The sequence below is a fragment of the Cyanistes caeruleus genome, chromosome 3 (assembly GCF_971803275.1).
Source record: "Cyanistes caeruleus chromosome 3, bCyaCae1.hap1.1, whole genome shotgun sequence".
NCBI classification, from domain to species: domain Eukaryota; kingdom Metazoa; phylum Chordata; class Aves; order Passeriformes; family Paridae; genus Cyanistes; species Cyanistes caeruleus.
In genome coordinates this window covers 63915994-63938401 of record NC_141703.1, presented here as the reverse complement: position 1 = coordinate 63938401, position 22408 = coordinate 63915994, and the positions used below count along the sequence as shown (strand labels likewise).

The following is a 22408-nucleotide window of genomic DNA, read 5'->3' as shown; positions in this document are numbered from 1 at the left end:
CACAAGACTCGAGGTGGGACCACCCCAGCTCAGAGCACAGTGGGACAATCCCCTTCCTTGCCCAGCTGGCCATGCTGTGCCTGATGCACCCCAGGACACTGCAGAAGCAGTCACTTCATTTTCTTCCCTCAGCCCCTTTTCTTTTTTCAGTAATAGTAACCTGATCCTGGCAAGACTACAGCCTTTGCCAGTGCTCCTGTGTAGGAAACACAGGAGTGCCAAGTACTTCTTTCTTCTATTTTGCAATGGTATCAGAGGAGGCACATTAGAAAAACTGTTCAAATTAAGTAGAAAACCCCTATAAAAAATAATCTGACAGTCTTAGTCTGGAAGCTAAGAGTACCCAACCAAGAAAGAAGAAAAGGACGGTGTCTGTGTGTGTATATATATAAGACTATATATTGTAGCACTTGTCTGCAATATCCAAAGTCTTGTCTTATCCTACACATTTGCTCTAGAGTAGACAGGTGACAACATGAAATTTGTCTTCTTTTCTCCTGTTTGTCAGATGCACTATAGGCAGAGCAGGATGATAGAAATTCTGACATCATCAGATGGTTTTGAATGTTTTATAATAAACACATTGTTGCAAGCTTTCTGGAACTATAAAAATGTTTGCTTGTATTAGCTGTGAGGCTGAACTAATCAACTGTGATGAGACAAACTGGATTTTCTTAACCTGTTTTCATGTTTCAATAACAGATACACACTGGATGAGTTTGGAACAGCTAGAAGGAGTGCTGTGGTCCGTGGCTTTATAGATGCTCTTACTAGAGGAGGTCTGGGAGGTACTCCCCGCCCTATTGAAATGCACTCTCATGATCCTCTGAGGTACAGTACTAACAAGAATGTATATGAAATAATTTTTTTGTTGTTGTTGTTGTTGGCATTTTGAATTCCTGACACCATAAACCACTAATTTACACCAAAATTTCTGTCTTTGTTTAGGTATGTAGGAGACATGCTGGCCTGGTTGCATCAAGCTACAGCTTCTGAAAAAGAACACTTAGAAGCTATGTTAAAGCTTGTGACTATTCAAGGTAGTAGTGGTTTTAAAACATAAATTGTGAAGTGATAATAAGTCTGTGATAAGTAAAAAAGTATAATTAATTTCTTAGGTTGGGTTTCAGTTACAAGTCTGAGTTTAAATTTTCCTAAAAATAATATCAAAATAGCTGGTGGTTGCATTCTGCCAAAAGAAGGCCCATAACAAAAGAAGAGTATTTTAAAATGCACTCAATTTATTTTACTGTACTTACAACAGGTTTACATTAAATTTAGAAAGAGACATTTTAGAGCATAGTTGAGAGTTCAGAAATTGTAATATATATGAATACATATCTCCTTGAAAACATTGCATATTATATTGAGGATTTTTATTATACTTTTGCTCTTTTGTTTAGTAATTTTTAAAAAAATATAATTATTTGTTTCTTTAAGTCTCTTCATTCTGTGCTAGAAGGAAAATGGAATTTTCATCTGTCATTTAACATCATTTCAGGTTTATGGAGGTTGAAATAGGCTACTCGCAGATAGGTGAAGCTTTTTAATATCAAAACTGTCCTTCATTTCAGAGCTGCAGATGCTCATGCTCAGTCTTCAGCCCCTTTGCTTTCTTTTCAGTAGATTGAACCTATACTTTAAAGACTTTTATCCTGTAGAAGAGTATGATTTGCCACTATAGTTTCAGAGAAAGATATATTTTAGAAATTAAGCATGTGTACTCAATTGTAACAAACTCTCTGTGAGAGCTTACACTTGATCTGTATCTGGTGAGCTCTTCAGGTTGCATCTCAATCTTACTCTGGGTTTTAAAGTGAATATGTACTCTGCTTTTCGTTACTGCTGTAAGTATTAATTGGCTTTTCTAATTTATGGTATATGGGAAATGAGGCTGTTTAGGACCTGTTGTGAATCAAACTAGAGGAATGCTATTTTTTAACTACATTTAATGTACTATAAAAGTGCATTTAATACTGTTTGCTGACAGTATTTCAGGGAGACAGGAAAGCAGGCCTCATGATGGTTTTATAATAGAGGGAAAGGCATGGCAGTTCTTAGTAGATGACTGATTGATGCTTTTGCTGTAACTGGGGAGCCCTTCAGAAAAAGCTGGACCCATAGAGTATGTAAATGTGTCTGGTTCTCCTGTGGGCTGCACTTCTGCTGCTGCCCTTTGTTCTGAAATTCTCCCACTTCTTTGTCTAGTGCTTTGCTTAACTCTGAAGTTCTTTGGCCTTCGGACAGGGTGTTGGGCTGAGATGATATGACCATGAAATGAGATATATTTGGAGCATTTCAGCCACAGGACAAGATACTTGATAATATGGAGAATATAAACATTTGGAGGAGAAATTCTCAACAAAAAATCACCAGGCCAAAACCTTTTTCTGGAGATACTGGTATAAACAAGAGATTACTGAAGGAAAAAAAGTGTTTTCCTAAGCTCTCCAGGAGTAGGTCTGCTATCACTGTTGTACAGTTTTCAAGAAATGTAAAAAGGAGTTCTTACTTTCATACTGGGAGCAACAAACTGGGAGCTTGGGATGTGCTGTCTGTAGCTATTCCTCTGTGTCTCTGGGGAAATTTTTTTGATGACAAGGATAGTGATGTGATAAGGTCTGTAAGACAAAACAGTACTTAATAGGATACCACTGGATTTAACGAGAAACAGTTATGGGCAGCACAACCCCAAGGTACCCTGAGATTGTATGTTGTTTATAAATACAGTCCTGAGTTGGTAGTGAGGACAGGATCTATGGTACTGAAAAGCTCAAGCTGAATTTTCTGTGCTGTTGTGCAGTCTTTAGGTGTCTGGCTGTGCAGACTACAGTAAAAAATAAGTTAATTTCGTGTAGCCATTTAACAAGTGGACATCTTTATTGGCAATTAGAGATAAAGACAGAGATTTGCATCTTCAGAGTGCAGTTCTTCCTAAAAAAAATTGAGATCTAATGTAAGATTTTCTGGAGACTTTCATCACAAACTGGGATTTTTTTTTTTTTCATTCCCCTATAGAGGGAGCCCAAGCAGCTGCCATAGATAAAACACCTACCTGGAGGTCTGAAGTTAGTTCAGTCAGATGTTTTCACTTCAATTTCAGATTCAGTAGATTTTTGCAGATGGAACCACTTCTCTTATTTTTGTTCAGGTGTGTCTGTACTGAGTTCAGATTTCTGTTTAAATTTTCCTATAAGCTCTGTGTAATTTCAGGACTATGGAGAGTGTGGTAAATCATAACTATAAAAAATTTCCCTTCTCAAGAAACAGCAAAAAAAAGCCACATGTATACCTGTTGGTGTGATACAGGTGGATTTGGTCCCACTGGATGAAAAATTTTATGTGTGACACTTGTTTAGGGAAAGGTTTCCACCCCAGTTTTTACTTTAAAGTGACCGAGCTATGTAGCCCATAAGCAGAGCATGCGAGGAAGGCTTTTAAAAAGTTTTAAAATGTTAATCTTGCAAAAATTAAGTGTTTCAAATTAATCTGACTAAAAATGCTATTAAAATTTTAAGTGCTGAAAACACGTTCAGAAAAGTTTTAACTCTTTTACTGGAAAAGCATAAAGCGTCTGGTTTTCCTCTTCAGAGTTTAGGTATTCTGCTAGCAGGAACCTCCCAGTCATACAGAAATCTTCTACTTGTAAGGAATGGAGAATTGCAGGCATTTTAAGAGATGCAATAGAAGCCCATTTTTTGTGCAGTTACAGGAACCCAGATGGAGAACAGAAGCTAAACAAAGTCCAAAAAAGAGCTCTCCTTTTATAGAGGGATACACAGAAAAAAAAAATATATATGGTGTAGCAAGGAGTTGGAAGCGTATCTTCAGTTATGAGCTTCAGTATTCTTGAAGTTATTTTGGACCTCTGAGAATTGTTTATTCTGTAACTCTCTTATGTCAAACTTGCACCACTTATATAATGGATTCTGCTGAAAGATTTCACTGCTTTTGGAATCCAGATATTCTGATTGGACATGAAAATATATGCGAAGGCACAAGCATGTGGTATCTCAAAATTTTTATTCCGTGTCCTTTGGTATTGGAACTTGTATATTTTTTGAGCTAAAGTTTTCATACCAAACAACTTGTTTTTAAGTCAATCTGGTCTAGATGCACTATTGCAAATATGTGCTAGGTACTTGTTACATTGATGAACAGTACAAGCGTAACTGTTTCTACTAAAAAATGTGTAAATTGCTAAGGTCTATCTGGGAGCTAGCCATTACGTAAAAGAGCTATGCATGCTGTGGTTTGTAATCTTGCTTTTTGCCTTGATATCAATACTCAAGTATATAACCATATTTTTATTACCTTACCAATTCAGTATGTTGAAATTCTTACAGCCACCGCACAGAATTCAGTTGTTACTGTTTATATGGCTTTTCAATTAACTTGGTGTAAAGAGGCATTGGCACAGATCTCTGATCTTTCATTATTTTTACACTCTGAGGTAATCTGTCTTAGTCTGAAAGAAGCAAAATATAGCTTCAGGTCACCTGATTTGTGTCACATGTCACAGGCAGTTTGTTTACTTTCATTTCATGGGTCCCATCTGAAGATGAACTCCTGTTGACAAGTTTTAAATTAGAATTAAAGTATTGCTTTCTCCATAAATCTGTTCTGAGTTGTTACTGAAGTGAGAGCTTGAAGATCTGTTGCTTTCAGTTTGATTGATTTATGACAGCACTGGTTGCCATGCAACAATTCATTTGTGTTTCGTGATAAGATAGGGCAATATTCTCTTTTGTACATCGTTTTGTGGAAGATGAGTTTCAATTGCTGCTGGGGAGGAAGCGTTTGCCAGCGCTGCAGCACGCATTAGTGTGGAGGTACACATGTCACTTCATTTGTAACAATGCCATGAGCTCGTCAGTAACCAGCGCTGACAGACACGTGGTTTTGCCAGTCAGGCCTTTCAAAATGGGGTGTACTGCTGCTCCTTGAGTGTCTCACTGGCCTGGGTGTCTTTTCGGTGTTTTTGTAGTTTAATTTCATGAAGTGCTAATATTGAGCCTTACTGAGACAGCTTCTTGCTAAATCATTCTTCCCCTTGCTGCTTCTACCTCAAATTCCCACGCGCTGTGTTGCACTAGGAAGCAATTGCATAGCAAAAGGTAATGACTCCAGGACTGTTTGCCATGCAGCTATTTCTTAATGGCTAGATTTGAAGTACAGTGGAGGTGTGAACTAGTCATGTGGAGAAAAGAACACGCAGTTCATAATGCTTTTTTATGGGGGAGTACCTCCTACATTTGTTTATTTGTTTTATAGGCTTGAAGAAAAGAGAATACATTTGCATAATCTTAGCATGTGTTTGCATTAACTATAGGTGTGGAAGAAAATATTCAAGAAGTGGTTGGGCACATAACAGAAGGTGTCTGCAGGCCTCTGAAGGTGAAGTTTTTTGTTTTCCTTAGCACTCTAAATACAAAAACTATTCCGTTATGATTTTTCAGAACTTGTACTCCCATCTCTTCAGTGTATTTTATATATATCAGTATATTATATATATATGATATGATATATGATATTAGTGTATTTTATATATATCAGTATATTATATTTATGATATGATATATGATATTAGCCCTTGGTTAAGAATTAGATTGTCAACTTCTGAAGGTTTTTTTCTAAAGTTAAAGATTGCTTTGTTCATAGATGTGTGGTTGATAATAGTCATATATTGAGAGATATAGTGAGAGATACTAGGATGTTAAATTTGGGTCTTGATTTTGGTTTACTTTTCCTGTGTTGAGGAGTGATGATGTACAAAAATCCAGCTTTGTGGTAAGTGTATGGGAATAGCTGTAGTGGGTCAAATGAAAAATCAGTGTAATTTATTAACCTGTTTTTCATAGTGATCATTATGCTCAGGGAAGAGTGTACAGGTTATGCAGTTATGCCATGCTTCTATAGGATAGTTCCCTTGCCTGTTTGTGAATCTGCTAAGGACATACTGAGCCATAACTTCTTTGTATAGAATAGATCTCAATGGATGTTTTCTTGCATGAACATGTCAAGCTGATATAAAATGTTGATACTCACAATATATCTTTCAGGAGCGAAGTAAACATTCAACTCTGTTATGTGAAAAGCCAGTTTCTTTTGTGGTTTTTGGGGTTTTCTGTTTTGGTTTTTGGGGTTTGTTTTTTTTAATAACTCCAGCTCTTGTATTTTAAAGACACTGTGAAAAATTGTTTCCTAATTACCATCTTTATGCTACCTCAATTTTTCATATTTGTCACATCTTTCTATATTTGTCTTTTTTTCAAGCTACAGCCTTAGTAAGTTTAGGGGATGCATTTGATAGAAGTTATTAGTGATGATCCATCAGATGATTGACTGACTTATCTATTGCATGTGCTTCACATAAGCACTGAAGTAATCAAGGTGATGAAGCTGATACCAATTATTGCCTGACTGTGCAGTGTTTAAATCCAGGTGTTTTTAAAGTAAAATCTACGGTGCCTAAATACTATTATAATAAATTTGTCTTAGGATTCTGTATCTATAACAACCGTATCCAGTTGACAAACACTCAGTCTCAAATGTGAACAGCTAGTTTCTGGATACTAAACCTAAGTTTCTGATAAGAAAAGGATAAGGTCTTGAAAGAGGTAAAATTCAGAAAGATGGCATTTAGAAAGTCACAGAATTAAAGAAGAATTGAGGTTGGCAAGGACATCTGGATGTCACTTGGTCCAGGACCATCTCTCAGCTCAGGCTGAGGCCACCTAGAGCTGGTTGCCCAGGACTCTGTCCAGGTGACTTTTAAATACTTCCAAGGATGGAATCTCCACAGCCTCACTGAGCAACATATTCCAGTGCTCAGCCACCTGCACAATAAAAAACAATATTCCCTGATGTTCAGACAGAGTGTCTTGTATTTCAGTTTTGTGCCTATTGCCACAGAATTATGATCATCCTGCACAACCTTTTAGTTTTTGATCTGTTGGAAGACACTTGTCCTAAGAGACACACAATCGCCACAGCTTTGTGTTTTTGGTAGTTATTTCCAAACTTTCTGTGCTCTTGAATCTGTTCTTATAATATTGAATGCTGATGTTTGAGTTCAGTATTTCTGTGCATTCCATCAAATTGATTAAGTGTAAAATCAAACTCAAGTTTTTCCTCTTCTTCTGTCTGTTCTTTTTCAGTTTTTAATTATTTTCTTTACTTTTAGTTATTCCCATTTTTTTGTCAATATTCTGTTTTCCCTGCCTGCCCTATTCTCTTTTACTGTACAACTAGAATATATATTTGTATTTATGCCCACAGGACTTTTAGGTAACATTGGAGACATATATTTGTATATAGACCTTTCTATATATAAACACATTGAAGAGCAAAGTTCACCTGCGTGTTGAAATAAACTTTGTGCATTAAGTATTGTGAATAAGAGTTTAAAAGTATTATTTGTTTTTGGTCAGTGAAATAGATGCAAACTGAAAGGATTGAGGAAACATAATCTTAGTTGGTTCTTCCTGCAGCTGGCTCTGAGAAGAAAAGATTGCAGCTCATCATGTTCCACTGAATAGCAAATAACTTGGGAGAGTGGATGGTGGCTGCTGATTTGTGTGTGGCCCTTTCACACTCAGGCACGGGGAGAGCAGTGCAGTGATAAGTCACTGTCTATTCTGCTTCATAAGTGCACGAAGATTGACCCTGCAGCAGCTTTTTATGAGTGGATTGGGAGTGTGTGTATCATGGAGACAAGACATCAGCTGTCCAACTGTAAAGACAACCAGCACCATTTTGTTGTGTAGCCAGGATCTTCTGGTTGAGATAAACAGTCAACAAAGCTGGTTATTAGTTACAAATGCATCTAAGTACTGGCAGGAGATATAAACACTCTCCCTTAAGGGAAGAATTTATTCATCCAGGTGAAATTTGGTTCTTAGGCAGAATACCTAATACTTTGATGTTCTGAATTTCTCCATGATGCTAGAAATGTACTGCTGTAGCTTAGGATTCTGCAGCATTGCAGCTGTTCTTGCTATTCAGTGCTGGGGAAGATTTCAATACTGGTATTAATCCATCAAATTATCTCATTATTTTTAAATTTCCAGTAACTGCAGCAGTCTGTAGGATTTTTGGAAGGCTTTTTGGGTTTGTAGTTTTTCTTTTTTTAAGAATGCATACATCTTTATGCTTTCTTCCGAGATGCTTGGCAGCCCAGGAACTCTTCAGTTCAAGCCGAATATTAAAGTTAACTACACATTCTCTTTTAAAATATATTTTTGGTTTAATTTATATTCCAGAAATCATAGATATATTGCATATGAAGTCATAGAAGGCTGGGTTTCGGAATTTATGACCTGAAGGATGTTTGTATTTGTTCATGCTACAGGTTAGAATTGAGCAGGTGATTGTTGCCGAGCCAGGAGCAGTTTTACTGTACAAGATTTCTAATTTACTCAAGTTCTATCACCATACAATCAGGTATGCAAAATTACAAAATATGTTAAAAATGCCTTTTTTTTGCCTAATTGTATCTATAAGAATAAATCTGCTAGGAAGAGTACTTTTGTTGCATAGTTGTTGCTCTGTACTATAACACCATGAAGAACCACGTGTGATATCAAGCAGAAACCATTTACCTATTGCCATTCCTCAGTTCATATCAAAACTGCTTTGGAATATAGCATCAATTTGCCACAATAACTATTTCCTTATTGTTCTGTGTAAATTCAAATAGTATGCAAAAAAACCCTACACAGCATTTAATATGACAAAGTCAAGTCCCCTTTGAGAAAATGTTATTAAAATAAATTTCTTTCATTCTTCTTTTTCATGTTTTTTTTTTTTTATAGGTTTTTTTTTTCTGTTTGTTTGCTTGGGTGGTTTTTAATTTAAACAATCGTGTTTTGATAGCTTTTTTTTCCCTGATTATGTATTTCCTTATCTCACTGTTGAAGACACACTGATCACCTTCCAACCATCCAGGTGCCACCAGGAATACAGAAACTGGAGAAAAGTCAGAGCTGCTAATTTATATATAATTTATATGTTGTGGCATATGCTATAGTTCATTTTGGTTAGAAACAGCAGTAGAAGAAAAATATTCCTCCACAGCCCTCAACTGAAATGCTGAGAATTTGAAACATTAATATTACTAGTTGAGCTTCTCTGTCAGAAAATACTTCAGATGTTGGGCAAACTGGGATTAGTGGCTCTTGGGCACCTCCCAGCTTATTTAAAATCCTCAATTGTGATAGCAAGTCTGTTGTAGAACACATGTAAGACCTATTCTTAATTTTATTGTCCAAAAATCCTGGAAGATTTTGGTGGTGTTTTTCTGTCTCCAAAGTTAGTGTTTCCCCATGGTTATAAAGCTTGTTGAAAATGTGATGTTAAAATGGAAAGTCATAGGCAGTCTTGGTTTCTGTCTTGTTAACAACACAATGTTTAAAGACCAGTGATGTACCTTCTACCAGCTAAATAATTTCTTCTGCATAGGGAAGGTACACCTCACTAAAGAAAGGAAGAAGCAGTTTGAGAAATGATCTATTAAACACAAGATTACAATCTGACAATTGAGATAGAGGTTTAGTCCTATTATGACCCAGTGAATTTTTACTGCCAGTTTGTAGCTTAAAAGTGCAATTTCTATAGCCAGAGGGAGGATATATACTTGAGAGGAGCATAGCCCTGTAGTGCCATTTAAGGGTTACATGGTGTCTGTGCTAAGTGTAGTAGTTTGGCACTGAGAATATCAAGGCATGAATTCTTACATTTTTAGAGAAGCCCAGCATCTCCGTGAAGAAAGGAGAGGTAATGCTATCCCTAACAGGCAGCATGATAGAATAGTTAACTCTTTTTGTTATGTAATTCTTTTTTGATAACAGAAGTAGATTTATTGCTTAAGAGAGCAAAAATCCAGTAAATTGTAGTAGTCTACAAAAAAGTTTGTGCAAGTGTGATAGCCTGCATTTAATGTGTGCTTAGTGACATACTTGATGATGCTGGTTCTTACAGTCAGCTTATCTCTCCGCTGTAATGGAGAAGTGTTCCTTGCAATTATTTGTTCTAAGTTTTCAACTGTGAAAATAATCTTTCTTAAAATTATATTTAAATATCTAACTATCATGTTGTCCCCACTTTAGATTTGTTAAATAATCTTATTTTTTTTTCAGTGGTATTGTAGGAAACAATGCTGCCACACTGTTAACAACAATTGAAGAAATGCATTTGTTGAGCAAGAAAATATTCTTTAATAGCCTGAGTCTTCATGCAAGTAAACTAATGGACAAGGTTTGTTTCAAAATTGTATGGCTTTCTGCTTTCAAAACATGCTTGCATTACCCTTTTGTCTAGTAAGATTACTAGGTAAATAGCTGTTTTATATGTCAGTTTTTCCTAAAGCTGAAGTCTTGTATTTTTAATATTTTAGTCATGGAACTACATTACAAACTTTCTGTTTATATTTTAATTCTAATAATAGTGGAGGTTTTGTAGGTATGTGGCTAAAATCTTGCAGTTAGCAATATTCTTTTTGCAGAACAGTTTACATATTTTTAAAATCTATGGGAAACAACAAAAGTAGGAAGTTTTCATAAGTGAAATAGAGCAATTGAGGTGTATAATTTGTGTTAATTAATAATAATATTGTAATAATATAATTTGTGTATAACGGGCGATTGAGCTGTATAATTTGTATTAAGGCATCATCAGATCAGTAGTTAATTGTGCATCATTCCTTTTTTGAAGTTGCAAGGTATATCCTAAAATGGTAATCTAAGTACAAACAAATTCTGTGCTTTTCTATCTTACTATAAAAGTAGTTTTATCACGTGAACATTGCTGCAACATTTGTAAATGCATTTCTAAATTATTTAACCTACAAAAAAATAGAAAAGACTTCATTTTGCAGAAACTATTCTTTGTGCAGACTCGTAATTTGCTGAGCACTCAATCAGGTTTTCTGAGTTTTGTCATCATTGTTCTGTGGTCCCAAATGAGTTTTCTCATTCAGCGGAGTCTCTCTGGTCCTAATTTCCTGTCTTTCTGCAGGGGCTGGGGAATGACTTTCTCAAAGAAGCAGTTGTTCCTCCTCTCCCAGATATCCCAGGGACTCCTTTCAGTGGTTTCATTCCTTCATTGGGTTGCTCCTTAGCTGCTACCACCCACAGTCCATCCTGCTAAAGTCCACTTAATGCATTGTTGCTGTCGGGTATTTCCCATTTGAATGCAGTATCATATCAATAATAGTTCCTTTGCTATTAATGCTTCTTCAAGGATCAGCTAAAGCTGAGTTCCTAACACATGCAATGGACAAGAACAACATGACTTTACCAAAAAATGTTTTATTTCCCATTATGTAAGCTAAAATAAAATATTTGTGTAAAATTTCCTTTTAGGAAACGTAATCAGTGTTGGACCTTAGCAAAAATGTATGACTACTCTTTGCTTGCAAACTGCTTAGGGAAAGAAATTTTCTTGGCTTGGATACATCTCTGTATTCATCTCTTTTTTATTTATTTATTCTGTTGGGTATTACATCTATACTCCATTAGGATCCAACATGATTTTCCTACTCATGTAACTCACAGTCTTTCAAGTTTTGTTTTGGGTGATACATTGTTTTCAGTTCAGAAATGTGTAGAATTCAGAAGAAGAATGATAATGGAGTTATTATCCTTTAGTCCATAGCGTGTGTTTGTTTATTCTATTGTCCCTCTGTGAAAAGGTTGTGTAGTCCTCTTTGCCCTCTTAGTTCCCCTTCCCTCTGCTCCCAATCTGGATGTAACCAATTCTAGATGCTGTCATTGTTTTATAAAGTAGTCAAATTTGCTTTTACTGGCCTTAAATGAAGGCAGTGATTGCGCTGCCACCTTCAGCAGTGTTATATTACAAGTAATGAATGGCATACCGAGCCTACCATGTAATGGGAAAAGATCATAATATTGCTCTTTCTCAGAAACACATTTATAAATTAAGTCTGAAACATCAACATATTACATTGCCTGTTTGCCCTATGAAGATCTTTCCTCAGAATATAATTGAGGTCAAAAGCTTAAAGAGATTTAGAGGACTGTTAGATATATGGGTAACAAAGGCTTCCACAATTATTTATGAACCTGCTTCAGGAGTTAACAATGAGGTAACTCTGTGTCTGAGAAGAAATCTTACTGTTCTAATGCATAGTTCTCATAACTGAGTTTTAGATAGTCCTCTGTAGCACCATATATTATTACCCTTTGTGAGTGGATTACTGAATGGACAGAATGATGTCTTATCTCTTCATGACTGAAATTAGTTTTGCTTCATAAAAAATACAAAATTTATAGGTGGATTGCACTCAGAAAAACATTAGTTTCCATGCGATAAAGACCTTTCTTTTATCATAAATTTAATTCTCTTGTTACTTAGTATTTTGTGTGTTACTGTACAGATAAACAGGTTTTTATGCCTTTTCATTTGTCTTTGTAAATTTAGTAGTGAATGTCACAATGCCTTTACATTTCGAGGAAACTGAAGGTTGCTTTTTACTATGCTTTTTTTTAATGAGCGTTCAGACAGAAATGGTTTATATGTATTAGTAGGATTTTCTTCACATGCCAGCCTTTTTCCGTCTTTTTGCCATCTATGTGTGCACTGCAATTGCTTCCAGGTTTGGTTGTTTTTTGGTTTTTTTTATTATTTTTAAAGAAGATTAAACCCCTGGAAGATAGACCTTTTGTACTTACTTAGGCAATTGCAAAGGCTTCATTGCTGTTCTTGTTGTGCACCTAGAGAATATTCAGTGGGAAAATTAATAAATTACTTTTCACTTGAACAATCTGGAAATTGCGGTTTCTTACTCAATTTAGATTATTCTTCTTAAGGCATTGATAAACCTGTTTCAGAGAATAACAGTTGTCCAATACTTTGATTAAAATATGATTCTTAAGACAATTTGAATAATTTTGGAGATACATTAAAATTAAACTAGGATGTTCTGAGGTAAAAATACTTCTATTTCTATAGGTTTAAGTGCCCCTTTTGTTAAGATTACTGGAAAGTGATGAATGGTCTGTCAGGTAGACAACTTTAATAATAGTGTTTCCTCAGTGTCATCTGTCGTTGCTGATAATTCGCTTTTTAAATATCTATATTGTATCTAGTAGTTGATAGAATATGATTTAAGCAAACCTTTCACTTAAATATAGCTAGTTGAGAACATGTTTTCTCATGAATTTAATGAAAGCAGGTTTCATTAAATATGCTAACTCTGCAGGATCCCATCCTTAGGATGCAGACAAGTGACAGGATGGTAATTTGATGTCCTCATCACCACAGACAATAATTCCCTCGATTATTGATTATCCTGAGTTGAGCATTGAATTCAGTCTGCCTGAGATTTAATTTCTAGTTCTAATTCCAGCACACTGGGAAACTGAGACTTCAGGCTGTTCTTTCTAGGACAAGAAAATAGCTTCCTCTTCATATCTATTTTTGAGTCCCATATTACATAAGGAGTGTCACTAGTGTGGAGGTGTATGGAAGCTTTTAGGCAGTCTTAGATCAGGATTCTCCCTCTTGGTTGTCAAGCCATCGGTGTAAATGATAGAGGGAAATCCCTGGTTACTTCAGAACACTTACTGGTTTGCCCAGAGCATTTTGCTATAGACTTTTTTTCCATTACATAAGAAAATCTCAAGCATCTTGGTTGGAATCTGAAAATAAAATACTCAGCAGCTCTCAACTTCAAACTGTTTGTTCTGAGAAAGCTCTTTCTATGGTGTTCTCATTCCGGCTTCTCAGGTAGATCTGTTTGATCTGAAATCCACGTGACAGAAATTTTCAGCAGACTGCTGGAAAGTGAGTCCAGTCTTATCAAAGAAACGCAGTACTCTAGGGAGTCTCTGGTTCTGACACTTCTTGAAACCTGTCACAAAGCTTGGTAACAGAGTTGTTACAAAGACACTTTGTTTTTAGGGTTTAAAATGCCATTCACAACTTTGAGATTCTCAGGCTGCTGTAGAGTTCAACATTGACATCCTATAGAAGCTGTGCACCACCAGCCATCTCCTGTGTCACTGAAGGTTTGGTGCATCAGCTCTTACCACAGACGCTGCCTCTCTTTTGCCTTAGTGGCTTTTATCCTTCAGAGGCAGTATTGGGCATTCTTGCCAATGCTTCCTAGCTCTGGTAGCAATTGATTTGTTCAGGTTCTTGGTTGAACCACAATGTTTTTTGGCTAGTATTGGTGTCCTTATGCTGAAAAAAATGTGGTTTTATTTGTTGCTTTTTAGCTTTTTTGGACCCAGCCATGGGTCCACGAGCCATGCTATAGTAAAGTGGATCAGAATTATCATTAAAATCCTTACGTATCCTTTTCCATGTTTTTTTTCACTCTGTGCTTATTAATCAAATATATAGGAATTCAGGATTCTGCTTGGGTTACTCATTGTCTGGATCTAAGAACAGCCCAATACAGATGATCATTTTATGATTGTAAATCCAGGAGAAAATAGTGAATGAAAATAATTGTCAGAACAACATAAACTGTTCCAATGCAACTGGGAGTAAAGTTCAGAGTACCTAAGGGACTGGAGTGGATGGACTGCTCTTTCAGTCCTCTCAATATGGGAGTTATTTATTATCATGAATCCATTGGTGAGGCATTTTAACAAGTGCGTTAGGCCAACCAATGTCAGCATGTTTTATTGGACCACCTGTTAAATTAGGAGAGTGGGAATATTCAAGCCCACGTGTCCTTCCTCCCAGCTTTACTAAACAATTACTAAAGGAAAGGATAATTGCAAACATTTAATAAAATGGAATGAGAGTTATCATAAGGGCACTGGAGAAAGATTGTGCCAAACTCCAGTCATCTGCTGTCTGAGCTGTTTAGAAGACTATTAGTAGCATATCCCAAATTAAGTTTTGGGATTATTATTCCTTAATGCTGTTCTTTTTAGAGTAGATGTATGCTAATTAAATGCTGTGATTACATTATCTTTTGAGTTGTTCAGTGAGAGAGATATTAAAACGTTGCATGGGAATAATTGTAAACTTGTCCTTCATAATTTGGTTCCTGCCAGAGTGAAACCTATTAGATTTCTGGGAAATCAGATGTGGGGCAGATTGAATAAAACTGATTATTGTTGTGATCTGAATGCTACTGTCCTTTTAAATGGATCCATGAGAACAAAGCAAAGCTAGTTATCTTTTCTTCCAAGACCAACTTGATAGCTGAAAAGACAAGCGTGCCATTAGACATTCTGCTTTGTTCACCTCTGTAGAATCCTAACAGGACCAGAAAATCTTAAGAAAGCTTCTCTGATAAGACATGCATTCAGGTTTCTTGGAAGTGCAACTGGTGGATATTGTCTCAACTGAGGAGAATGGATTCTCCAGTTGATTCTGCTCAGTGTTAATTGACGGCATGAAAAATTCATAACATTTTTACAGGATTCCACTCTGTAGTACTTTGGATCCAGATTCTGCCAGTGGGGATTTTTAAGAGGCTGTATTTAAAGCTGCTTAGGCTCTTATAAAAGCCACTAACCTTCCATTTGTTACTTGTAAGCAGGGCTTTCTCTGTGGAGTTCTGTGTTTTAAATTACCGTCTTGTTTTATTTGGTAGTAGTATCACAGAATTAAAGAGTGGGTGAGTTCAACAGGAAACTAGAAACCATCTAGTCCAGCCATCTTGCTCATGACATGGAGTGGCAGCTAGAGCAGGTTGCCCAGGACTTGGTCTAGCTGAAGTTTTAATATCACAAAGGATAGACTCCAAAACCTCACTGTGCAGCTGTCTCCAGTGCTTGACTAATGTCACAGTAAAAGATTGTTTTCTTGTGTCTTAATCTGTGCCCATTGCCTCTTGACCTGTTACTGGACACCTCTGAGAAGAGTCTGTCACCATCTTCATCCTACACTTCACATATTTATACACATTTGTAACATCCCCATGAGCCTTCTCCAGGCAGAACACAGCCCCTCCTTGTGTAGGAGGTATTCCATTCCATTCATGAACATCCGAACTGTTAACTTTCTAGTGTTCAAGTACCATAGTATATGAAGTTCCAATTGACTGTGCAGAATTTTCAGAAGAAAATTTGCCCTTTTTTAAAATGTAACCTTTTCTGTAAATGTGAAAGGGAGACAATTAGCATACATGCACACTTCTTGATTGTTGATGCTGCCTTTTCTTTTTTCTGTATTTTCCTTTGCTGTTTGTAAAATTCTGTAAGACATCTTTTGAGCTGCTTGCTCCCATAGACAGAGAAACCTGCTCTGGATTATATGTTTGGAGGAAGATTGCTGGCTTGGTATATGTTCCCCACTGATTAATATGCAGAAAAGAAGATACAAATTTTTATACTAAAGCTTATGTACAACTTTTAGTACCCATTTCAGTTTTCCATGTTGGATTTTCAAAATGGATAGTTTCTTGGGTTTTTTGAAAGGCTGAAGAGCTGTGTGGCATAATTTCTGTATGACTGAACTGGTAGTTGAAACCTATTAGAAACTTAATAGTGTGTTAGTGTATGTTTTAATGCAGTTGAACTCGCTGCTGCAGAACTTCCCTAATCATATTTTAGCTACCTGCTGTCTAGCTTGCATCTGAAAGAGGTACTTCAAACATAGAACTCAGCATGTATTTGAAACCTATTTTTCTGGGAATAGTATCAATTCTAATGATCTCATGTAAAACATTCAGGACATCAATTATTTTTTTATAAGAATAGTAATCAGTGCTCATGAGTTGGAGTCTGTAGGTTCCTCTATAAATTTGAAGTGTCTGTTTTTAAATTTTCTTTTTTAATTTGGAAAAAAAAGCCCTCACTTTGTATTCATGTGTCAAAAGTTAGAATTTTCAAAATTAATATAACACTACTTTGATTCTCTTCCGCTGACTGATAATTTTGTCTCTGTTTCAGTAGTCAGGGATTTCAGGGTAACCCAAATACAATGTAGTGATCTAAATCTTTTTTCCTTGCCATATTTTCTTCTTCCATTATGTTGTTCCTTGGTCTTACCTAGAAGACTGTGGACTGTAAAGGAACAGACAAATGAAAGATGAATCTAATTTAAGAGCTTCTGAGCACTAACTACATCACTAGACAAAAATTCTGTGCAAAGCAGCCTGAAATTATAATTGCCATGATTTGTATGTTTTGGAACTGAAAACTCCATCAACTCTAGCTTCAAAGTAATGCCAAAATATCACTGAACATGGTTCAGTTCAAATCTTGAACTGCTGTGTTCAGGACACAATCAATACCCCTAAAAATAACAAGAATCAAGAAGCAAGTAATTTAGTGCTGTAAATTTCAATAAACTTACTACTGATCAGCACTGAGTAAGTGCCTCTTTTTGTATCACTATTACCCTATTACTAGAATATTTGTTTCATGCTTTCAAGAGCTTGGGTTGAACAGCTATTCTCTGAACCTATTAGATTTAGTTTTCCATTAGTTCCTTGAGTTCAGTATACTCTCTTTTGAAAAGTGAGAATAGAGGAACATTTTATATTCAGAAGGATGAGAAAAGTTTTCGTTAAATCTGTGTTGGTAAAAGTGTGGGGACATGTATGGTATCTCAAATGTTTCAAAGCACAAAGTGTGAAAGTTCAGCCTGGTTTCAAAGAGAGAGTTGTTTTTTTCTTTTTTTGCTGGCATGTTCATCAGGTATAGATTTATTTCCAGAAAGCTCTGCAATGTTCTGCTCTGAAGATGTTTGCTGCGCTCTCCTTGATTTATTTGGCTATCAGCTTCTGCCCCTTGGAATTTAATTTTTTTTTCTAACTTGAAAATTCAGACATCCATATTACTCTTCCATTCATTGGTGTTTCTTATTTGGGAAGCTATGGAACATGCTGCCTAAGATTTGGAGCTATCCAAAGCTGCTGCCTTTTCTTTAGTGCTGGAGTCTTAAGAGTACTGCAGAAGTGCGCGCTGCATTGCTCTCCTGCAGCCAGATACCCTGACTGAGACACGTGGGCCAGTCCCATCCAAACTTACTTCTTCCTCCTTCTGGGGAGAGATGATACCTTTAAGTCTTAATTTACTGTGTATTGCAGAGGGACTTCTTGCTCCTACATGATCCAGCCACATCTGTGTTTGCCCTTGCATGGGCAGAAGAGAGAAAGGTGGGAAGTGGATTGATGGCAGAAGGAAATGAGGTTGTAGTAAGGGTTTGGAGGCAGCAGGAAGTCAGTTTGAGGCAGCATTGGAGACAAAAAGATGCATCTATGTTTGGAGTAGAACCTAAGAAATGTGTGTTGGGAAAAAGAGGTGCTAGATTTCCTATAAATATTTTATTAAGTGCTTAATGAGTATTTGGCTGTTACAAAGAAAGGGCTAAAGTATGTGAGCCTGGGTTAAAAATAGCATAGAATCTCAGTTCATTTCAGGGTGTCCAATATTCATAATTTGACTTGGAAAGCATATTTTTTCTCTAATATACACTAACTTTCCTTCTTTGTTTTTTAAGCCATCTGCATTACCTGCTTCTTATCTTTGGCATAAGCCTGCATTTCAGTTTGTGCAGTCTCGTTGCAGTTCATGTAGGTATACCTGAGTTAGCTTGGGTGCCATTCCTTTGTGTACTGGTAATTTAAGGCACAAGCTTGCTGGGGGTTGAGACTGTATTGAGACTGTTGCTTTTGTGACTGCAGCTCTCATACTCAGCATCATAGGAGCTGTGCAGTCTTGTCAAGAACTGCTACAGCATGGCACTCATCTCCCAGATTTCTTCTTGTGCTAGACTCTGAAGTACTTGCTCAAAGTGAACTCAGTGGTGCCAACAAGGTGGCTACTCTGGCACCTAATGTAGTAAATGTATTTTTTTTCAATGCCAAAACAGTAGTGTTTCTCCAAATGATAAAACAGGCATAGTCAGAATGAAAGGAGAAGTTCAGTGTTGCTTGTTTGGCACTGAATGAGATGGTCATGCTGAAAGTTGTAGGCAGTTATTGTCTGAAATGTGCTAGATTTGTCCAGTGTCAAATTAAAGTTCTTCTCTGTGTGCCTGTATGTCATTTTGTTACTAGCTGATTGCATTGTGCTAAGAGACTGGGTGGTATTTGCTGTAAATGGGATTAATAAAAGTCCCTGCAAACATAATCTTGTTCTTCAGGTTGAGCTCCCACCTCCTGATCTTGGCCCAAGCTCTGCCCTAAATCAGACACTTAACTTGCTGCGGGAGGTTCTGGCATCTCATGACTCATCTGTTATTCCACTGGATGCCCGTCAGGCTGACTTTGTGCAGGTACAAGGATGTTTGACTGCTTTATGTGTATGAAGAGGAGGGAGAGGGGCAAAATAAAGAATGTCTAAGTTAGTTTCAGTGCACAAAAGGTAGATGGAACATTAATCTTTTTGTCTGGTCCCATTTTGGAGCTCTCTGTCAAGCCAGAGTTTGTAATGTACATAACAGGGTGACTAACAAAATGGATAATTACAGTTGAGTATGGAGTGCTACTCTTAACACAGTATCTAAATTCTGTTATCCAATTACTGTAAGTAAATACACCCTCAAGATTGCACAATTACCAATTATCTAATCTGGGTTATTCTTCCTCCTGCTAGGCTGGAATCTGTTCTTCTCAGGTTTTTATACTTCCCCCATCACTGTGGTAGGTGATCACCTGCTGACAAATCCAGTAGAAAACTGCTTTCACAGTTGGAAACTCTCATTCCTCTTTATTCTGCTTTGGGGAATAAATACATGATGGAGACAGAATGAGGTTAGCAGCCTCGTGTGACATGATTTCCTCCCTCCCCTCCCTCTTTTCTGTGATTGCTATTTTAGGTTCTGTCTTGTGTGCTAGATCCATTGTTACAGATGTGTACTATGTCTGCTAGTAATTTGGGCACCGCTGATATGGCAACCTACATGGTAAATTCACTATACATGATGAGGACTACTCTGGCTCTTTTTGAATTCACTGACAAACGTCTAGAAATGTTGCAGTTTCAGGTAAGCTTTAGCAGCCCCAAAAGAAAATTAACTTATTACTGATATTTGTACACTGTAAGTCGTGATGTGAACATATTTCAACCCAAAGCCAACATTATCAATACTGGGGAAATGGGATAAGAGGGCTTCTTATCAGAGGTCATGAGCAGATAGCATTTTTCATTTTAAACAGACAGAACATGATTAAAGGATTTGGTTTTGTTTGGTTTAGTTGCAGATAAACCCAGACCAGTGAACATTTTCATTATCCTAATCACTCTAATATTTATCTGCAAACTGTATGAGAAGAAGAAAATGGAAATTGAAAACTCAGTCAAATGGCTGACTTTGGTGGTGTTGTATTCCATCATAGAGTTAGTAATAGATCATCATCTATTTTCTATTAGAATATAGTGTAGCTGAAGTTACTGCTTCAGTCCTGCTTTCTGCCTCTCTTTTCTCATTTGTTTGGTTTCCCCTCACATCCCAGGATAGTAGTTCATACATGGTACAATTTTGCAATGAAAGTGAAAATTTAGAGACTATTGACTTACAAGAACTTGGCCACTGTCCATTTGTATTTTGGTACATGAATATGTCTGCAGTATATATCAGGAGAGTATTTGGAGTTGAGGGGCTAGAAAAAAGTTACAAATTCTTATTTAAAGAGATCTGCAAGGATTGGCTGCGAGCCATTTTTCACTTTCTACTCCTAATCAGAATTTCTAGCACCTTTTAGCTCTGAAACAAACAAACAGACAACCTCACCAAACTGTCTGGGGTATTTCTAATTTCTTTTATCAGAGTTCCTTTCACAGTAAATGTTGCAATTGATTTATTCTTCAGAAAAGCAGTAGAACTGAAGCTTACACATTTAATATCATTTACTTTCTTCAAACATTTTACAAATACAGGAACAGACTGAAAAAAATCTTTAAGATTATACATAAGTAGGTTATTCAAGTGGAGTTAGAATGGCATATTTAATAGGAGAAACATTTTTCATAGAAAAAGAACTCACAAAGACAGTTAAAAACTCCAAATTGAAATATTAAGATTTCCCTTCTGATTTAAAAAGGAAAGTGTGTTCTTCTAAACAATCTTAGGAAGTAAAAAGGTGAACTCTATGTATCAGACAAAAGAGTCTTACATTTTACTAGACTTACTAAAAAAAAAAAAATTATAAATATATTTTTTTCTTTAGGATTGGAAGAAAAAAATTGTGGAGTAGTTATCTGTGAAAATGAAATAATAAAATATATATATATATATATATATACACACCCAAATGGCTTTCTGAGACTGCTCAAACTGAAAAATTATTGCTGCTGCTGTGACTGGATTTAGGGATTAGGTTTTCTTGCAAAGTAAAGATTATATTATGAATGTAAAATACTCTTAAAAGTTTTTTCATATGAAGATAGCTACAACAAAGTGGATAACTGTAATATCATTGTCTATTCTTTCAGTTGACTTTTTTCAAAATTCAGCTGACTATTTTCAATGCACGTTTATCAGTATTGACTTTAAAATCAATTCTTAGTATGATTTGTTTTTGGTTTTATTTTCCTTATGAAAGACTGTCTCTTGTTTATTGTAAAATTGCCATGTTATTGTTAGTATTTTCAATAATAGTTGAATTATTTTTATCACATATTTTCAAAGAATTATAGGAAAATAAAATTATATAGGAATTTTTAAGATCAAGTCTATAATCTTCATTTTTGGTGGTGTTGTATTTACAAATACAAAAAAACTAGGTTCTTTTATTGATCAGACATCAGAAAATTCTCTGCATTTTTATTATTGGTTCCTTGTAATATGAAAGATATAAATGGATAAAATAATTATTCTGTACGTATTTGTAGTATTTCTTTGTTTGTTGATCACTCTCCCTGTTTTTTTTTTTCTTATTATTTGTGTTTCTAGACCTTTTAACCCCAGAACTTGTTACATTTAATATTCTCACATACTCTGTATAAATACCTTACGCTTAATATTTCAGATTGAAGCTCATTTAGATACACTCATAAATGAGCAAGCTTCCTACGTACTAACAAGAGCTGGTCTGAGTTACATTTATAACGCTCTGCAGCAGCACAAACCCGAACAGGTGAGCTTACAGAATTTATATGTTGAGGGGGTACCACACACTTGCCAACTAGTGGAAATTTGTCCCTAATGTTTTTGCAAATTAGGCTTCCTCTGAAAGGAAAGGTTCAGTAATGTTGGTTTTTCACATGGGACTAGGACTTTTAGATGCAGGCACTTGCAGCTACAGCTTCTTTTACTGTGTGTTCAGCAGGCCTAGCAGAGCTGGTGTGCAGCAGTCCTGTACCACTTGTCTGGTACACACTGGGTCTGCATATCAGCATTCCCAGTGCACCTAGACCTGCTATATTAGACCTGCTGTATATGTAAGCAGCATTCAGCTTCTTCATTGCTTCCTGTAGCAGCACACATGGAGTCCATAGATAGCTGCATGCATTTGGTAATTGCTGCTTTTTTC

General features: G+C 36.2%; 1 protein-coding gene across 3 annotated transcripts in view; it reads left to right on the top strand.

Moving 5' to 3' along the window:
* COG6 (component of oligomeric golgi complex 6) overlaps positions 1-22408 on the top strand; it is a 53798-nt gene that overhangs the window by 22339 nt on the left and 9051 nt on the right. For all 3 annotated transcript variants that reach the window (XM_086881429.1, XM_086881430.1, XM_086881431.1), the window contains exons 9-16: positions 703-831; positions 949-1040; positions 5333-5397; positions 8354-8445; positions 10140-10257; positions 19078-19209; positions 19753-19920; positions 21905-22012. In XM_086881429.1, coding sequence (XP_086737555.1) covers positions 703-831; positions 949-1040; positions 5333-5397; positions 8354-8445; positions 10140-10257; positions 19078-19209; positions 19753-19920; positions 21905-22012 — 904 coding nt within the window. The remainder of the gene's footprint in view (positions 1-702; positions 832-948; positions 1041-5332; positions 5398-8353; positions 8446-10139; positions 10258-19077; positions 19210-19752; positions 19921-21904; positions 22013-22408) is intronic.